The sequence below is a fragment of the Oculina patagonica genome, chromosome 8 (genome assembly GCF_052425735.1).
Source record: "Oculina patagonica isolate OP01 chromosome 8, crgOcupat, whole genome shotgun sequence".
NCBI lineage: Eukaryota > Metazoa > Cnidaria > Anthozoa > Scleractinia > Oculinidae > Oculina > Oculina patagonica.
In genome coordinates, this window is record NC_135765.1 from 24,957,777 (window position 1) to 24,977,326 (window position 19,550).

The 19,550-nt window shown below is 41.1% G+C and overlaps 2 protein-coding genes across 2 annotated transcripts; both read left to right on the forward strand.

Moving 5' to 3' along the window:
* The first annotated feature begins 1,769 nt into the window (after nucleotides 1-1,769).
* LOC144663519 (metabotropic glutamate receptor 3-like) lies at nucleotides 1,770-6,925 on the forward strand. Its single transcript, XM_078524489.1, has 2 exons — nucleotides 1,770-1,804; nucleotides 4,227-6,925. The coding sequence occupies exon 2, from the start codon at nucleotides 4,238-4,240 to the stop codon at nucleotides 6,923-6,925; it is 2,688 nt and encodes an 895-aa protein (XP_078380615.1). The 5' UTR covers nucleotides 1,770-1,804; nucleotides 4,227-4,237.
* Nucleotides 6,926-11,366: 4,441 nt separating this feature from the next.
* Nucleotides 11,367-13,475, forward strand: LOC144664392 (uncharacterized). The gene has a single exon (XM_078525503.1). The coding sequence runs from the start codon at nucleotides 11,535-11,537 to the stop codon at nucleotides 13,464-13,466; it is 1,932 nt and encodes a 643-aa protein (XP_078381629.1). The 5' UTR covers nucleotides 11,367-11,534; the 3' UTR covers nucleotides 13,467-13,475.
* Nucleotides 13,476-19,550: the final 6,075 nt, after the last annotated feature.

Consider the following 19,550-nt stretch of genomic DNA (forward strand, 5'->3'; position numbering starts at 1 on the left):
AATTCTTCGCAAGTGTCTTCCATTACGTGCAATGTAGCGAAAATTTTGACGTGCTAAAATTTTTGCTCCGTTTTCTTCAACTAACAACCCCTACGTTTAGCCCTCAGCTAGGATGGTTGTTCTACGAGCGACAGTCAACTTATGAGGTATCGTTAATAAGTGTAGTTGGTGCTTTGATAGGTGAGTTACATTTAGCTTGCAAGAGCCCGGGGAGGGGACGAAGGTGCTCGTCGGAGTATTTGAATAAATCCAATCTTAGGGCCTGTTTACAAGCAGGTAGGGTAACCCTAGTGTTAGGGTTACCCTAGCAGGAGGGTTACCCTAGCGCTCCCACATTTATTCTTTTTTTCATCGACGTGTTTACAAGGCAGCTAGGGTTACCCTAGCGCCAGGGTAACCCTAGCGCCTTGTAAACGCTCTGCTAGGGATAACTCACCTACCCGAAACAACTTTATTTTGGCTCCAAGAAGCTAAATATGTTTTAAAATACCGACAAAAACAGCGAATTGTGACAAAGAAACATCGTGTTCATTCACAATTTGTCGTATTTTTGCACTGGAACGGAATTATTTTCGAATAACAGCTTCTTACGACAAAATTTTACAAGGTTAACTGAAGCGTAACTGGTGTAAGTTGACCCGGGGTAGTAGGGTTACCCTACCTGCGAATTTTTGCTTGTAAACCCGGGCTATCTTCTAACTCTCTTGCTTTTTTGCGTGGCTCAAAGCTTTCCTTGACGTTTTTTTTTTTTTTCATTTCTTCAAGTGCAACCTTAAACCATACCTCGAAGGCTAAAAACATGCGTTCTGTAGCAAGACGACAAGCATCCTCCTTTTTTTCCCAGGAAGTACGAAGCTCGATAGTAGTGAAAGGCAAAACAAACAAACGCAGCAACCAAAAACAAACAACTTAATGAAACCAAATTGCAAGTTATCTTAATTCGTATTAAAACAAAACAGAAAAACCCGTGGTTTTTTTTTTCAAATGCAGAGTCAATTTTAGAATATGCAATGCCAGGGACCGTAATTATCACTTCACACCTGGAAAAAAAAAGAAAAAAAAAGTACATTAGCCGGTTTCAATTTTCCGAGGTAATTTAAGGCTGAAAGGGGATGCTTCCAAATTACAGTATCGGCCGCCTTCTAGACTGATGGCGGCGTTGCAAAAAGGCACTTGGGAAAGGCATAATCTTCTTGATTTGTCGATAATTTTTCTGGGCTTTTCTTTTTTACCCGTCCGACCGACTTACTTTTACAAGAAAGGCGGCGATCGAAAACGAAAGATTTAATGGGGATGGGCTCAGCAGCAATACAAAGGACCCTAAACTAACATTGCGGACTTCATTTGTCATTTATGGAAACTGGCTCTAAAACATGATTTGCTATTTACTCGAGAGTGAATAGAAATTCGCTGGAACACTCTTCTAAGCACTTTGATTTTATATTGAAATAGCTTAGTATCTTATACTTTAGGGGTTTTCCTTTAGTGCGATACAACAATGGAAAAAAAAAACCGAGAGCTCTCGGCTTTTGTATTGATATTATTTTTTCTTAAAAGCACTTATCAATGGACGTAACATAATTAAAAAAAGTTAGAGTAGATATTTACTTACCGCTGACATAGACAACAATGAAAGTTCATTTTCTTCTTACTTGTGTCAACGAATCATTCGCTATAAAGCAAATGGTTGCGTAATTAAAGATAATTTTGTACAGTAAAAAAATCAATTTTATTGATATGTTCGTACGTAAACGCGATCTTGGCAGTGAGCTGAGAAAAATGAGGAGTAAAGAAAGGTTAAACGGTAAGAATTCATCATAATTTATCTTATTGTGAAATTCGAATGAGAAACTAAAACACTGAAATGCTGAAACCTAAAGCACTTTTTTTGGAGAAACGTAAATGCAACAAAGCGAGGCAGCTGAATGCGTCACCTCCATGGTTCTGCTTGCTTGCTCGTTATGTAGAGTTCTTTCATCCACACAGTCGCAAAGATATTTTTGTTCGTAGATTTTAAATTTTTTCCATCCCCATGCCTGTGGCCAAACAAAAAAGTTGAAGGAAAGAACCCTTTTACAAGCTTCCGCATAGATGCAAGGATGTAGTCGGTCTATTATATTGTGTTGTGCTTGTCGTTTAAGGACGGAAATTGAGAGTCGTTTCGTTGTAATATAGGTTATTTCTCGTTTCGGACTGTCACTGATGAAACTCAAAATAGCTGCAGATTGTCAAACGATCATTTCCATCCAGGTTCACACTTGATCACTAGTTAGTCAAACCGCCACCTGGTTAGCTTAGTTGGTAGAGCGCCGGACTGCTGTGCGGGAGGTCGGGTCGAACCCCGACCGGACCAACACTCAGGGTTAAATAAGAGAAATGTGCTGCCTGTTACATCTGAAATGGAGACATTCAGTCTCCGGAAAGGACGACCGAGTCCGCCCTGTCTTCAGTACGGGGACGAGAACACACACTACGAAGAGTAGGGCGAGCTCCGTGTGTCTGGGAGACGTGAAAGAGATGTACGCGCATTTGAACTTCACATGATGCGCTTTAATTCATTATCTTATCAGTCATTCCCAATATTAGTTTCGACCACCTTAAAAGGATGAAAAAAAAAAAATGTGGAATGTCACTCAAATCTTGCCCTGGTTCCACACATGAACAGTTCAGTTTTAACCGCGGGGTAGAACCGGCTAAAGGCAAATAAATTCATAGAAATATGCCGGTTACTTCCCTTGAGAATTCGAATTATTTTCTAGCATATGGCTTTCCTTATACAAATAAAAGGGTACTGAAACAGTTTTTATTATTCAGATTGAAATATTAATGATGCTTTTGCACGACTATCGCGGTTTTTAGTTAGTCTTAACTGTTACGAGAAATTGTTCTTATCACCAAGATCTATCACAAGCGTTTCTTATTTATGACTGGCGGTTTCAGCTCGTTTAAGCTTGCCGCAGCTTGTGTTTGAATTTAAGAGGGAAAGAAAGTTTCATTTAATTATGTAAAGCGATAGAAGGTTGTCAACCTGGCGGCTATCAGATCTGCTGTCTCTGTCATGACGTCATCATGGGAAAAGCTGCAATCGGTTCTATAGAACCGATTGAGGAACAATGAAGAAACACTGAGATGAGCTGAAACGAACTTTAACATTTAAATTCATGGATGAAATCAGACATTTAAATGACCTTAATGCTCTGACTTCTTTGAGACATTAATAATAAATCGAAATCAAGCAAACATGAAAGCATAGATCCCAATGAGTCGAATTCAGAATTATGTGAAGAAAAATTCGAACCTGTAAGTCAAAGACTTAATAGTTGGAAGAGAAGAAATATAAAGCCAACTATCAAAGGTGCGAAAAAAACACGGCAATCTCAATATGACTGACTATAACATTTTGAGCGAGGCTTAAAAGGTTGCTTGGATAAGACGATTATCCCTAAGGTCGCGATGAAATATCTTGGGGAAAGCTGTCATTTTCTGACACATTGAAACTACGATGTCAATTCTCTGCAAATTAATCACCCCCAGTCTTCAAACTTTGGCAAAGTGTAAAACATGTTTTTTAGCGCATGCAAAAGACACTTTCACCCACAACGAAATATAATGTGGAACAATTGCAACATAAAATCGATGGTTAAGCACTATTTTATAAAAGCTGGTTCGAAAAAATTAATGTCCGTTTCGAAGACCTTCTTTTCATTAACGGTGGTCTCCTTTCTTGCAATCAATTTTCTAAAATAGTTTCATCTTAAAACCCCTTTTCCTCTTTCTTTTGGATAAATAAATTCTATTTCCACCACCAGGAAATAAAAATGACTCCTTCGGAAAATACTGACAAACACAATTTTTACTAAAACATTTACTCTGTTTTTAATTCTTAAAAAATGAGTTTTTTGTACCCTCCACCACGGAGAGCAAATATTTGATATACGGTTTTACCAAAGAAAACATTAAGGATTTTATGAACTACCCTTCGAGATAAAAGAAAAATGTCATAAATAGCAATGTTTCAAAATTATATTATAGGTGGTTTTTACTGTCACGCCACTGTCACGCCGCGAAAAAATAAATCCAAATAAAGTAAAAAGATCAAGAATATTAAGGTGTAGAAAACTACTATATAAACTACATGTTCAAGTCTCAGGTCTGTACGTTATTCCGTACAGAGAAAGTGGCTTTCGCCTACATAACTACACATTTGGTATATCATTGTTTTCCAGGTGCATAGTAGATGGTTAGAATGGCTACTCCGTTGTGGTTCTACGTGACTTTGTTTTACTGTGCGCTATTCTTCTCAGGAGTAACAGGAACTTACCGATACTACCAGCCAGGTGACATCACTCTCGGAGGTCTCTTTCTTTTACACTACACTACAGAAGATGGCAAATGCGGTGACTTTTTCCCCATGGGCCTTGGGCATGTAGAGGCGATGATATTTGCTATCGATAAAATCAACAGAAATACCAATCTGCTTCCAAACATAACTCTAGGATACGACATCCGGGACTACTGTGAAAGCGCTGCAAAGGCGATGGATCACACTTACGATTTTGTCCGACGAAATGATATGGTGAAGGAATTCCAAAACGCTAGCTGTTCATGTTGTGTGAAGGAGAATGCCAGAACGCAGAATAAACCTACGTCGATAGCAGCAGTTATTGGTCCAACAGACTCAGGAAGCGCCGTTCTGGTGGCCAGCCTTTTGCAAGTGGCTGGTATTCCAGTCATCAGCCACTCGGCAACAAGCAACGAGTTAAGCTCGCCACAGTACCGCCATTTCTTCCGTACAGCCCCTCCGGACGGACAGCAGGCAAGCGCCATGGCCGATATCATACAGCATTTTAACTGGAGCTACATTGCTGCGGTGGCGATGGACGACTCTTACGGTCGAAATGGAGTCTGGGAATTAGAATCTGAAGCTGAAAGGAGGAAAGCGTTTTGTATTTCCTTTGCCGAATATATACCCAGACAAGAGTACAATACAAAGTTAACAAGAGCCGTCGCCAAGCTTAAAAGTTACCCAAACATTCGAGTCGTAGTGTTGTGGCTTTTCGGTGGATATGGGCGGCGTTTTCTGAAAGAAGCAGTGAAACAGAAGCTTTTTGACCGCACGTGGATTCTAAGTGATGCTTTGGCGACAGAAGATGATGCGTTTGTCGGATTAAAAAACAGTGATCAAAAAATTCTTAATGGATCGCTTGGTGTTCAGCCGCGATATTTAGACAATCAGGAATTCAAGAACTTCTTGCTTAAGGGAAATTTTAGGTCATCTTCAAGAAGTAAAGTTCCCTGGTGGAAAGAATTTTGGCAGAGCGAGAATCAGTATAGCTGCTCTTCAATAGCTGGGCGCTATGACCGGAATGTCTGTATGGAAAGGGCTCTCCGCACTTTATACGACACCTACATCCCCTATGTGTTGGACGCTGTTTCTGCTGTTGCAAACGCCCTTCAGAACATGGAAAAATGTTCTTCATTAAAAAGTAGAAATTCTGGAGAAGTATGCGTAAAAGCTCAACCTACCATAGACCCAGAAGAACTCGAGAAGTATCTTCGCGGTGTTGATTTCAAAGGTTTAACCGGGCGAGTCAGTTTTGACCAATTTGGTGATCCAGTAACATCTTCCTATGATATCGTCCATTTTCAGGTCAGCGGTGCACTGTCCAATGCACATCATACTGTAAAGCGCGTCATCGGCTCGTGGGAAAAAGGCCGAAAGCAAAAACTTCAGTTGAATGATACCATTATCAAGTGGAATACAATGTCTAGTCAAACCGTTCCCCCAAGGTCATTCTGCCATGACGACTGTCAACCCGGCACATTTCTGTCACTTACGACCCCTTGTTGTTGGGAGTGCATCAAATGCCCGGCTGGAGCCGTTAGCACCCAAGTGAATGACGTTAACTGCACTGAGTGCCCACTAGGACAAATGCCGGATGAAGTAAGGTCAAAATGCCTGGATCTTCCAGAAGTTAAATTACAGTGGTCAAGCTTAACTTCTGTTCTTGTGATATTTTTTGCCACATTCGGACTTGTTCTCGTCGCCATTTGCAGTTTCATCCTTTACAAACATCGAGCAACACCTTTGGTAAAAGCAGCAAACCGTGAATTGAGTTTTATTCTTATGGTCGCCATTGCGCTTTCCTTTTCTGTGTCGATTTTGTCACTTGCCAAACCAACAAACTTCACGTGCAGTTTGGTTCACTGCTGGCGGTCCACGGTGCTCGTGACATTCATTTCCACCTTGATACTTAAAACAATGAAGATACTTAGTGCATTTCGAATAAATGTAATCGCAGAAAGATTCAAAAAGTTTATTCTATCAACAAAAAGTCAAACATTTCTTGTTCTGGCACTTATCTCGATACCAGGTCTGTTTCTATCGCTCTGGATTGCGTTAGATTCACCACGTCAAGAACGAATCATACAGCCACTGGAAGGCACAATTCTTCTGTCATGTTCTCTGCACCAATCATCTGTTGGAATGACACTTCAGATCGCAATTACTGTTTATACATCGTTTCTTGCAGTTGTTTGCACGTTCTATGCCTTCAAAGCAAGAACACTCCCAGAAAATTTTAACGAAGCGAGATATATTGGTTTTTCTATGTACATTTTACTGCTTTCGTCTGTAGCATACTATCCTCTGGATATCGGCCTCAAGGGTTCCTATGCCACAAACTTGACATGTGCGATGACTCTTTTAAGCTCCTATGGGTTGCTAGCCTGCATGTTCGGCCCAAAAATTTACGTTATTTCACGCCAGCCTGAAAAGAATACCCACGAGGCTGTTAGTTGCCAAGTGTCAGATTACTCGTTCAGCAGTTTCTTTAAGGGTAAAAACGGCATTTCTCCCGCACAGACAAGCAACCAAGAACACATGCACTTGGAATTTGCGTCTGTCAGTAGCTTGACAAACTAATTGCTGTTTTTCACTGCCATATCATAAAAAAAATATAATCTATACCATTAAATTAAAAATAAGGTCAAAAAGTGATAGGTTGTAGAAAATCAGTCAACGAAGTTCTATTCGAAGTCTCAGTTTAAAATGAGTGGTAAACTGAAAGCATTCTGCTGCGGCGGCATCTAAATCGTAAGATAAATTCAGTTAACACAGTGAACTATGCTAAGCTGTTTACAGCCCTCAATATTCTTAGGCCGTGGATCGCGAGGCAAAAACTCGTGATCAAAGCAGTCAAGATTGATGACCCTGTACGACATCCTCAAGCCACTTATTTCTGAATGAGGAAAGTAAATTCGTTTAAATTGGCAAAGCCATGGATTCTAAGAAAATTCGGTAAAAATATCCATACAAAGCAGTTAAAGCGATCGCTGAGCTCCCTTTAGGATGAAATTGAAGACAGCTTGGAATATAAGCCCTTGGAAGTTCAAGCAAATTGATACCCCACCGTGGTACAAGAGGGGGGAGGGGTGGAAGGACGTGGATGGAACACCTCCCCAGGTTTCTCGTTCTATTAACGCGCAACGAAACTATTTTCCACTGGGTTGACAGTTCTTAGCCTTCTCTACAAGATGACATAATTTTTGTTGGCTGTGACTTCATTAATAAGAAGAACGGAAAATAACGGAAATTAATGCAAAGTCAAGCAAGAATGCTGATGGAAAAGTCACGCATCATAGTGGTGACGTAGCAAAATCTACGCAAGGGATGCACGAACAGCTACTGAAAGTAAAACATCTCTTTAAAATTACGGAGAAACCTCATCGGGAAGTTTGGCATCCACCCCCTTAGCCCTCCCCCTCTCCCCCGCCCATGTACGTTAGGGGCAATTGCAGCTGCTGTTGTGTTGTTTGTTACACGCAATCAGTAAGTCCATTTGCATTTCCACTTAGTCCATCACTACAAAACTTAAGCCCATTTTTGAACCCCACCCACCGTCTCTTTTTCACACCATTACCTTCTCGTCGGCTGCCAACTTGCCCCGTTTGAAGCCATATTTTTAGCAGCCCCACACCCATTCCCTCATCTAATAAATGAAAGGTCCCTCAGGGAATTGCTCTCAATTGTTTATTAGGAAAAGTTAAATCACTAAACATTCCGGACCTTAATAATTTTCCCTCCCGCGCTCTTTTTACAACAAATGAATCAAACTGCAAACAGACGCAAAAACATAATTGTCTGTAAAGCATATTGAACACAGTGAAATCAATTGGCTGAAGAGCATTCCATGAAAGATTTAAGTTTCAATTTGGCAACTGTTCACGAAATGTTTGCATGGAGTGTCGTTTCCTTATTTACAAATCAGTGACAGGTACATTTTCTGGCTCTGTGGACAACTTTGATCTACTACAGGTAAATTGTCTGGTTTCGTAAACAACTGTTTACAGGTTGATCAACTGGCTCCGCAAAACAACAGTTGCCTCCAGTGACCGGAGATAAGTTGTCATGGGCGTTAAAAAATGCGGCAGCGAATGCAACATGCAGCAATTAAAAAAAAACTGTTACGAGTCATGAAAACAAAAACATTGGGCGGTCAACTTGAATGCGTAGAAAATACAAATGGAGTCGCTCTACCGATACTGGGAAGCTGTGAGTTTCTATTTTAAACAACTATAATGAGAAACGAACATTTAGTTATTAGATAAATTTTATTTAAATAACCTTTACAATGGCTTTAAGGAAGTGAGAGACCAGATATATTTCTCGGCTTGAGAAAAAGTATGTGGTCAGTGGCATTTGCTTAGCTCATCCTTGGTGTAAAAACCCGTGAAACTCATCAGTGACGTAAAATTTAAAAACGAAAACAACAACAACAAGCAAGACAACATAAATAGAGCCTCGAAACATAAATAGAGCAAGGAAACAAAAGCATAAGGGTAGTGATTCAACAGCGTCTTGCTAAGTCTGGCTAAGGATTCGTCTGAGTGGGTCTTGGTTGACTTACCAAGAAAACGAAAAGAAAAAACTTGTACCTTTATAGGCGTACAGCGGTGAACTGACTTATAGATGTATTGTATTTATGCAAATGGAACTCATGTGGGTTTCTATTTAGAGCATACTGCTTGAGTGTAACAGAACGATGAAGTATAGGACACGAAAGAAACTAAAAAGATTGCTTGCCTGCCTTGCCGTTTTTTTGTTCTACACGGTATACAAGAATTGGTTTGGAACAGTGAAAACAAATAGCTCGGAAGGTAAGTAAACTTCTGAGTATAATGGAATACGTACTTCTTATACTGGAACATATAACCTTACATAATGTAATTAATATTACCGCTAATTTCAATGAAAAATTTTTATTATAAACATTACAATATTTGAAAGACTACAGCAGAAAACGACTAAAGATAAAAAATGCAACCAGGTAAAGCCCCTTTCGTTCGTCTTTTCCATTTTTTTGGTATTTTCTATTATTTTTTGAATATGTATTATCACCATTTTTGCATTAACAAATTGCATTTTAAATGTAACTTGTTGTTTAACGACCATCTTCACTTGTGAGTAAAACTTACGGTGTAAAGTTTCCTCACAACTGAAGATGGTCGTTGAAAAACCGAAACTTTTCGACATGTGACATGTCAAAATCAAATGTGTCCTTTTCTTTCTAAAAATTATAGTCAGGTAATTAATTTTGTTTTTTTAAACAGTATATGATAAAGCTTAAAAAAGTGCTCGGGCTCCCTGTGCGCGAACGAACCAATATTAATGACTGTCTCTGCACGGACATCGAATTCCTAAATTTTTAAATTTGTCAAATGAACAAAGTCTTTAATTTTGAAAACTTTGCCAAAATATTTAAAGCAATAAACTTGATCAGCCACTAAACAGATCGCTCAAAACGCCCACTCAGCCGTTTCCAGGATAAGAAGGAAGCCAGAAAGAATCCTTTTTACCGTGCCATTTTTTCGCAAACGAGCCTGGGGGCTCTCGATCCGGACAGACCTAAAATGTTCGTGTAGGTAGATCCTTTCGAGTTTTCCTTTGCTCTATTTCAAAGAACTGCTTTACTCTTAAAGACCAGTTTGTACAACAAGCCTTACATGAGCCGAACCTCTAAATACAATCGGAAAACTGAAATAGCTAAGCGGGGTTTGTTGGTCAGCGTCTTTGAAAAAATCAAATTAACCTGAAGAGATTTTCCTTGTTTGTTCCGGAAAGCAACATCTTCGGCTTGATATGATCGAAGATATGATTGCTAAAAATTAATTTTAAACATGTATCTGCAGAGTAGACAGATGGTGGTTTCTTTCGTCTTTGTGAGGGCTCTCCGATCGGATATGTCGTATCAGTTAACGACACAACCGTGCAAGTTTATTCTCGTTCGTTCGTCCTGAAATAAGACATACATGTATCTTCATAATTAGCGGTCTTGTTTGTTTCGGTGGTTTGCCTCTATCTACGCGTGCTTTTCAGGAAAAATAACTCTGGTTGAACAACTTCAAAGCCATTCTTTACATAAATTTAAGACATAAAAAACATGAAACCCTATACAAATTTTTGGTATCGATTCCGTGGATTCTTTAGTAAATAAAGTCTTTTGAGATGTCCCAGATGAACGGGATATGTGCCTCACTTTTACGAAACGGATATCTTAATGGTATTTTTCCATTTTTAGACGTGATAACAATCTAGACGTTATCAAAAGAGATTTTAAGTGAAAGCGAATGATGTTAATGGTATAATCTAGCTACTTTAACCTACTTCACCTATTTTGTCGGAGAACCTCTACAAACCCCGCAGTTTCTGTTCAATGCGAACAAAGAGGACTGGATTCAAATGTTCGTTTCCAAGTTCTATTTACGGTGATCAGTGCGAACGTTGTAGGTAAATAATCTAAATGCATTAGTCACAAATGCATTCCTCGTACAATACGAGGTTCTAAACGAATCGACATTATCTACAATTTGAAAATCCAACAATTCTGTACCTACATTATATTCTACCTAAGGTTTCATAGTTCTGTGTTTCGTGAGTAGATAACACCTAGCTTAGGAACATTCAAATGTCGAAACGACAAGATAGAGCAGTCTTGCCACCTGGCAAATCGAAGGCAAGCAAGTTGTTGTCGACTAAAAGGAAATCAATAAAAGACGCTCCCCAGTCTCAACCAATCAACATGAGGTACCCCCCCCCCCCCCCCCCAATCACACACACTTATATTTGTATAACCTTATAAAAGGAATTGGGGCGGGGAATACCTGGAGAAAGAAAAGTAATCCTGTCCTGTACCGTGGGGAGGGTCTACACTCTTTGGTAAAAAAAAAAAATAGTTTATTTTTTTAATATATTTTGATATTTATGTGACCTTGAAAATTTACATTTTGGTTATTTATTGGTTTCAGGTTATCCTCAAATTTTTCCCAACATGAAGTTTGCCACCGAGAGTAACGATGAGTACAAATACGACATTATCATCATTGGTTCAGGTCCAACAGCCCTAGGCGCTGCTCAAAGAGTTTTTGAGCTGAACAAAAAGTTTCCTAACCTAACGATTGCTATCCTCGAACAAAATGGCAAGCCAGGTGGGCTTGCTTCATCTGAGAGAGATGATCAAGGATTCCTCTGGGACATGGGAGGACATGTGATATTTTCACACTACGATTACTTTGATGACACCCTTAACAGGACTGTTAAGAGTTGGAATAGGAGAGAACGAGCTGCGTATGCCTTCATGAAGGGATCCGATGGCATTAGAAGATTTATCCCCTACCCCGTTCAAAACAATATCGAGGTTATGGACAGAGTGGACCAGCAAAAGTGCCTATCGGGGCTTGAGGACGTTGCAGCAAATAATGTGACAAAAGGAAAGCCTGTTAATTTCGACCAGTGGCTTGTCCTTAACTTTGGTGTTGGTCTTTGCGAAGTATTTATGAGAAAGTACAATAGAAAAATTTGGACGGTTGATCCTTCTGAAATGAACTTTGCCTGGGTTGGCGAGCGTGTTGCAGTTCCTAATATTAGTGAGATAAAGCATAAGATTGAAATGTATGGCAATGAAACCTCACCGAAAGATTCAGCATGGGGACCTAATAACTTCTTTCGATATCCGAAGTATAAAGGAACTGGTGGAATATGGCAAGCCATTGCTGACCGGCTTCCTGTTAAGTGGTTTAAGTTCTATAATAAAGTCATAGAGCTGAATATCGACACAAGGTCTGTAACGGTCGAGAGGGCCACACCGGTTAAATTAGTGCAGGAATATACGTTTGACACTGTAATATCTACAGCACCGCTCGACATATTTGTCAATATGATAACTGGTAGGGACGAGTCTCTAGGGAAGATGAAGAAATTGGCATCCCAGCTAGTTTATTCACGCACTCATGTTATAGGTATAGGCCTTGCTGGTCAACCTCCACCGATGCTTTCACACAAGTCTTGGGTGTACTTTCCTGATGCAGACTCTCCATTCTATCGGCTAACAGTATTCTCTAGCTACTCAGACGATCACGTTCCAGAGCCTAGAAAACAGTGGTCACTCATGTGTGAGGCGGCAGAACCTAAACAAAACTCCAATTCAGAATACTGGAGAAAGGACAATTTAATTAATGCGACTTTTCAAGCATTGATAGATTATGGATTCATTACATCAGACATGATTGTTTCAAAATACTATCGACGGCTGGAACACGGGTATCCGGTTCCTACTCTCAACAGAGAAACGATTCTGGACAAAGTCCAGCCTTGGTTGGAGTCTAAAGGCATCTACTCACGTGGTCGGTTTGGAGGTTGGCGATATGAAGTTTCAAACCAAGACCACTCGTTCATGCAAGGTGTTGAAGTCGTCGACAGAATGCTGAGAGGAATTCCAGAGGAAACTTACTTTGACCCAAGCCTTGTAAATTCCAGGCGAAACACTGGTCGGGTTTTTTCTTACGAATTTGTGATTGCTCATTATAACGAAAATCTTGATTGGATTACACCGATAGCCAGTAACGCTCATGTCTATCACAAGGGCAACGATCTTCAGCCTCCGCCCGTACAACTGCATGCCTGGGATAGGTTACCTAACGTTGGCCGGGAAAGTCACACTTACCTGCACCACATCATAAACAATTATGACAACTTGCCAGAGACAACTATTTTCCTACAGGCAGACAACAGGCATCTTCCTTGTAGATTCTTTACAAGACCTCCAATGGATTACGTTTATGAAATAAAAAGCATGACATCACTGAACATTACTTGTCAAAAACCCAGACGTTTTACGTCGTGGGAAGAAATTCGCTACTCAAGCAAGTGGCTTAAGATATTGAGAAGTGGTGAAATGCGTCGTGCTAATTTGACTTTGCGGGATTTTTTCACGGAACTGTTTGGCTTTCCTCCACCAAGTTTCGTTTATTTTTGCCCCGGAGGTTGTTTCGCTGCAACGCGGGACATGATCAAGAAGCATCCAAAAAGCTTTTACATTAAGGCTGTATCATTCCTAGATAACCATCCTAACCCAGAGGAAGGTCATTATTTTGAAAGGCTTTGGTCTACAATATTTTCTTTACCCTAAACAACCCTTTGTCAGTGACGGCGGAGCTTGGGTGGCTGGGGGGGGGGGGGGGGGGCTTTAGCCCCCTCAGAATTTCCGAAAAAAAAAAGACTTACTAAGAGAAGAGTCTTTTAACCCCCCCCCCCCACTTCAAGTCACTAGTCAGCCCCCCCCCCCCCCCCCACTTGGAAAATTGTTCCGCTGTCCCTGTTTGTGCCAGACTCTGTAATTAAGTTATTTTGGAACTCTCGTCTAAATTCACTCAATATAATCCACCCGTGCGCAATAGTAAAACAAAAAACCATAAACACAACTTATTTGCTATTGTGTGCTCACTGGAGGCCGCACGGATTATTGACTGCAGAAGTACAAGGAGTCAAATATCTTAAGAACCTACAAAAACAAACTAGGAAAGTACCAACGAGCGTCCATAGGATGAAAAAACCCACCGCGCCCGAGCGGTAACGCAGAGGAAAAACCCCAGCCCTATGGATAGTACTCTCCGACCTGCTGGGCTCGCAAATACTAATATTCGAACGAGATCAAAGATTCAAAATTATCTTTAACGTATCCATCTTTAGCATTTTCACTTTGCTAACGACCGTGTCCTAAAGAGTCTATCAACAATCCCTGCATTGGCGGCAGGGGCTCCTCCGGTCCTAAGACTGTGAAGACTTATCAGGAAACGTCAGTGATGTCCTAAAAGCGTCCATGATCCCCTGGCAGTAGCAGGACTAGCCTTGGTGCCGAAAAGTGGACCGAGAGAGAGAGCAAAAGGAACCAAGAAATTGCGGCAGCGATATTTCTCTAAGGCCTCACAGGACAAGTTTTTCCGGTCTGATCTCGCGATTGTAATCCTAGCCCCCACGGAATTCGTCTGTCTTGGACGACAGAAATATGGACACAAAAGTAGGAAGAACTTTATGTCACAAGCTCTATGGCGTAAAGCCAAGAAACGAAAAAATTCAGCATAACCTATAAGACTTAGAGCTCCTGTTCCAGATCCCACAAAGAAGGACACTATCGAAATCTGAATAACAAGCGCCTTATCATTTCCGGAGCGATGGGTCCTCTTCGTTTTCGGTTTCAGGATTGGGAAGCGCTGACCAAGAAGACTAGGGAGAGAGACGTCGGCAACTGCCAACTTAAGACGAAGGAGAACGACAGGAAAGAGAAGGTAGACTGCAAAGGAAGAGTTGGTGGAGTGGAAAAAAATTGGACGAGCCCACCTGAAACCGGCAGGGATGACCACCGCCGCGACCGCCGGAGGAAAGCCACAGAGACACACAAAAGAAAAAGAACAACAACCAACAAAAAAGAAATAAAAATGATCAAACACCACGCAAAAATAACCAGAAAAAAAAATAGAAAAAGAACAAAAAACATAAACAGGCAAAATAACCCAACTTCTGGGCGCAAAAAATAGCCAAAAAATATCATGCACAGATGGTCCAAAACTCATCAGACGCAAATATAACTTACGTCCCGGACGGACACAGAAGGTCCTATACCCGACCCTTGGGCGCAGAGGCCCTACCTTCAGGAAACATGATCATAGTCTTGAACTTCTTAGGCCCACCCTGTCGGGCCGAAGGCCCCACCTCTGGGAGAAAAAAAAAAAAAAGGCCGCTCATTTTTCTAAACATTGAACAAAGATAGTCCCAAAATCCACGGGCGCACAAAAAACACTAAAATATTTGGGCAAGACGTCTCATCTCACGGGCGCAAAAAAGGCAAATTTTGGCACAGATGGTCCCATAATCCTCGGGCGCACAAAAAAGCCGCAAATTGGGCACAGATGGTCCCATTCATCTCGGGCGCAAAAAAGGCCCCTGACAACAGGCACAGATGGTCCCATAATCCTCAGGCGCACAAAAAGGCCCAAAAATTTGGGCACAGATGGCCCATTCTCCGGGCACAAAAAAAAAGCCCCTAACATATTCGGGCACAGATGGTCCCCACTCGCGGGCGCACAAAAAGGCCCCTAAAATTTGGGCACAGATGGTCCCATTCACGGGCGCAACCCCGAAAAAAATAAATATTGTCACAGAGACAAACCCCTAAAAAACAAAAAAAACAAAGGACACGCAAAAACGCACGAAAAGAAAAAAAAAAAAAAAAAAAAGTCGCCCAGAGAGAACACAAGAGAAAAACCACCCACCACCAACACAACCGACAGAAATCCGCACCGACCCCCCCCCGAAAAGAGCCCGCAAGAGACCGCAAAAAAAAAAAGAACAAGCACCGACAGACGGAGAGAGCAAGCAAAAAAACCCCCCGCACACGGCGAGCACGGAAAAGAAAAGGGGACCGCAGAACCCCCGCCGAGACAAGACCCCGAGCGAGCGGCCAAGAAGGGGAAGTGCGAGAAGGGAAGTGGGACGTGGAGAGTGTGTGAAGGCGGCGGGACAGGAGCGTAGATGTGAAACGCTAAAAGTAATATGAAAAAAGATTGCGATCAGGGGAGTAAAAAGGTGATCCCAGGAGGTAGGGAAGCACGAAGGGAAGAGAATGAAGAAAACATGGAGATAGTTGATCGCTCAGGAAAGAAAACCCGTATAGCACGACTAACCAGATAGGCCCAAGAAAAGTAACAGAAGAAAGTGGACGAAAGACCCCGATGGAGACACGGCAGCGCCCCCATTGATAGACAGATGTGAAGAACAATTGACAGTACGAAGGATGGAAGAAAGAAAGAGAAAGAAGGGAAAAGAAAGAGAGATAAAATAATAAAAGGCAAGTAAAAGAAATGAAGGGAAAATGACTTCTAACAACCACGAAAAGCGAAAGTCCCGAGAAGGGTAATTAACGAAATGGAAGGAAAAGAAAAGTAGAAGACCGAAAAAGTAGATGACGAAGGACGCCCGATATTGACGCTCATAATCAAGATGCTGAAGAGAATTATTTTAGTGTTGAATGACAAACACGTACCGCACGAAACAAAAAGAGAAAGGAGACGATTGGGGACGAATAAGAAGTGAAGGAAAGAGAGAGAACCGCCAGGAGCGTAAAAGTTGAAGGCGAGTAGAGGAAATTTTGGGCGATTTATCTCTTCTTTCTTGAATGATTTAATCCTAACACCAGGCCTTTTTTCCCTTTTTTAATCTCTGAGGCGTCGGCCTCGCCGAGCCAAATCATCCGTGTCGACATTTTGACTGTCGCCCAACCGAATTCAGGTTTATCCGCCAATTTAATTATCTTCTGTCTATTAATGTATAATCAAAGAAATACCTCTATTCAGCTCTTCCTTGTATTAGGAAATTTCCACTTTCAAGGGCTCAAGGTGAATTGTTCACAACTTTCCTTTCTTCTTAAAGACGTAGTTGTCGGTTGAGATCCGACGCAATCTGGGCCGTAAATCTGACTGTGCTTTAAGCAAATTGGTCTGAAGACTTGAATTTGAGTGTTGACTGCCGTTAATATCGATTTCTCTGTGATCTAAAATGGCACTTAGTTCCGGCGAAATAGAGGCACTAGCTCCTTCTTGTTCTCCCATACGATCAACGAAGACTAAAACTAACTACCAACACGAATAAAATTCAGTCGCCTCCAGAGAAGAACACCAAGATGAAGAAATTAGCATACAACTACTCCTTTAATACCTACCAAATCCCTAGATAGTTCATACCGACTAGAGAAATTTCCGCTAATTTTTCAAAAACGCGGAAAAATTCGATTGTACGCGTTGAAATTAATTGATGTGGCAAATAAAGTGAGAACTTTTTGAGTTACTGGGAGGGGCCGGACAGGGAAATATTTGACTCCAGGTAATAGGCCTTATCACGGTTTTTGACGCCATCTTGATGGGAAGGCAAAGCGGGTAAAGAAATTACATTGTTTTTATGGGAATCCGACGGCAAATATCTTTTACAAAAATTTACTCTGGATTACTTAGGAATTATAAAGTTAAGATACTAGGCAAAAGTTTTTATTCGCCGAGTTTGAAGGATATAGCTGGGCTAGAAAGCATTGAGTTACGTTTTTAATTTCCCATACATTTGTCTGTATTTTCTCTGCAGATTTACGTTCCGGTTCGGTGAGTGGACGCGGTTTGCGGGAAAAATATAGACAAATGTATGGGAAAATAAAAACGTAACTGAATACTTTCTAGCCCCGCTACATCCTTCAAACTTGATGAATAAAAACTTTTGCTTAGTATCTTAACTTTACAATTCATAAGTTGCCCAGAATACAATTTTTGTTAAAGATATTTACCGTCGGATTCCCGTACAAACGCTGTAATTTCTACCCGCTTTACCTACTCGTCAATTCGTCGAATTCGCTGCTTTCGCACATTTTGTCGCTGCGATCAGTCGCATGAATTTAAACCAGTGTGAATTCGTGCGATTGATCGCGCAGAGAGAAAGCTTTTCACAAAAATGCACCATGTCACACGAGGTGACATGTTGCAGCGACTTGTCCCCGTGACATGTTGCAGCGATTTTTCGCCTATTGTGTCTCGGCCTTTAAGTTATAAGGCTTTATTTCCCTGATTGTTGAACATCGACTCTTCTTAAATTTACCAGGATTATTGGGAGATGATGGACTTCCATCATGATAGTCGTTTTACTGGCCGTCGTGTAGGATTATGTTTCAAGCTCTTATCCTTCTAAAAAACTAACTAATTTATGCCTCACCGTGGTACAAGTCCGAGCATTTCGTGATTGCGAGACTTGCTGTATTTTTCATTGGCTTTTAAGAGAGTGAAAATGTAAAAGTTACGTACTTTGAAATGGTCAATCGTCTTTTCGAAAGACCGTCAGGGTACAACAGGATATTTTTTCAAGAAGTAAATGATTTTATGTACCCTGGGACATAATCATCTCCCAGCGGTCGGTTGGAGAACTTCCCGTCATCTAGGATATTTCTTCATAGATTCCGACATGGAAGTGAGGCGAGCTTGAATTCAATTCTCTTTCGCTAAATTCCTCCCCACCCCCCCCCCCCCCTTCCACACCTTTTGCACTACGGCAGAAATGCAAAATTTATTGGCCAATATTTCAACCAGCAGGGCTAGTCGTCTTTAGGCCAAGTACTATAATCTAAGGAAAATAACGGCTCTAAAATTTGAATTTGGAGTTTACAGTCTCAGTTGATTTTTATCTAATAAAGGTTACATAATTAGATATTCACATACATACTTTTTCAAACAGTGATTAATCTAGAAGGAGCTTGACGAAGTTTTCTCAACCAGGGATGGTGCAAACCTTGGCTACAGAAGTACTTAAAAACGTAAAATAACACAGGGCAGTTTGTCATATTTGTCCTCCTAGCCTGAGCACGGGTTGTGTGTGTGCACGTGTTCGAGGTCATCACTGTAGAGGCAGATTCTCCATCTTGAGTTGTATCGTTGAAGTCTTCCTCGCTTTCCTTTCTGTCGTCATTTTCTATTGGACTCGACTCTTCTCCTCATTGTTGTGCCTCAGGAAATGCAATGTTGCGCGATTCTTGAGCTTCAACTTCTTCATTTTGCAGTAAGAATCCCACACTTTTTCCAAAATTGCAATGTTGTTCGATTCTTGATCTTCAGCCTCATCATTCAGTTTGCAGTAAAAATCCCACAATTTTTCTGTCGTCGTTTTCTCTTGGAATCGACTCTTCTCGTTGTTGTTTTGCCTCCGAAATTGCAATGTTGTGCGATTCTTGAGCTTCAGCCTCATCATTTTGCAGTAAAAATCCCACAATTTTTCTGTCGTCGTTTTCTCAGTGGAATGGACTCTTCTCGTTGTTGTTCTGCCTCAGGAATTGCAATGTCGCGCGATTCTTGAGCTTTAGACTCTTCATCTTGCAGTAAGAATCCCACTCTTGGGATATGTGGAACAACAACGTCAATCTCGACAGCCTCAGCCAACCCCTCATTACCCCGGCCTTGTGTTGCACCATCACTTGTGTTGCACCATCACTTCTCCTTGTTGTTCTGCCCCAAAAAATTGCAATGTGACACGATTCTTGAGCTTCAACATCTTCATTTTGCAGTGCGATTCCCTCTATTGGGACATGTGGGGTAACATTGTCCATCTCAACAGCTTCAGCCAATTCCTTATTACCTCGGCCTTGTGTTGGACGATCTCTCTGTTATCCTTCTTGAGAACGCGGTGATCCAAA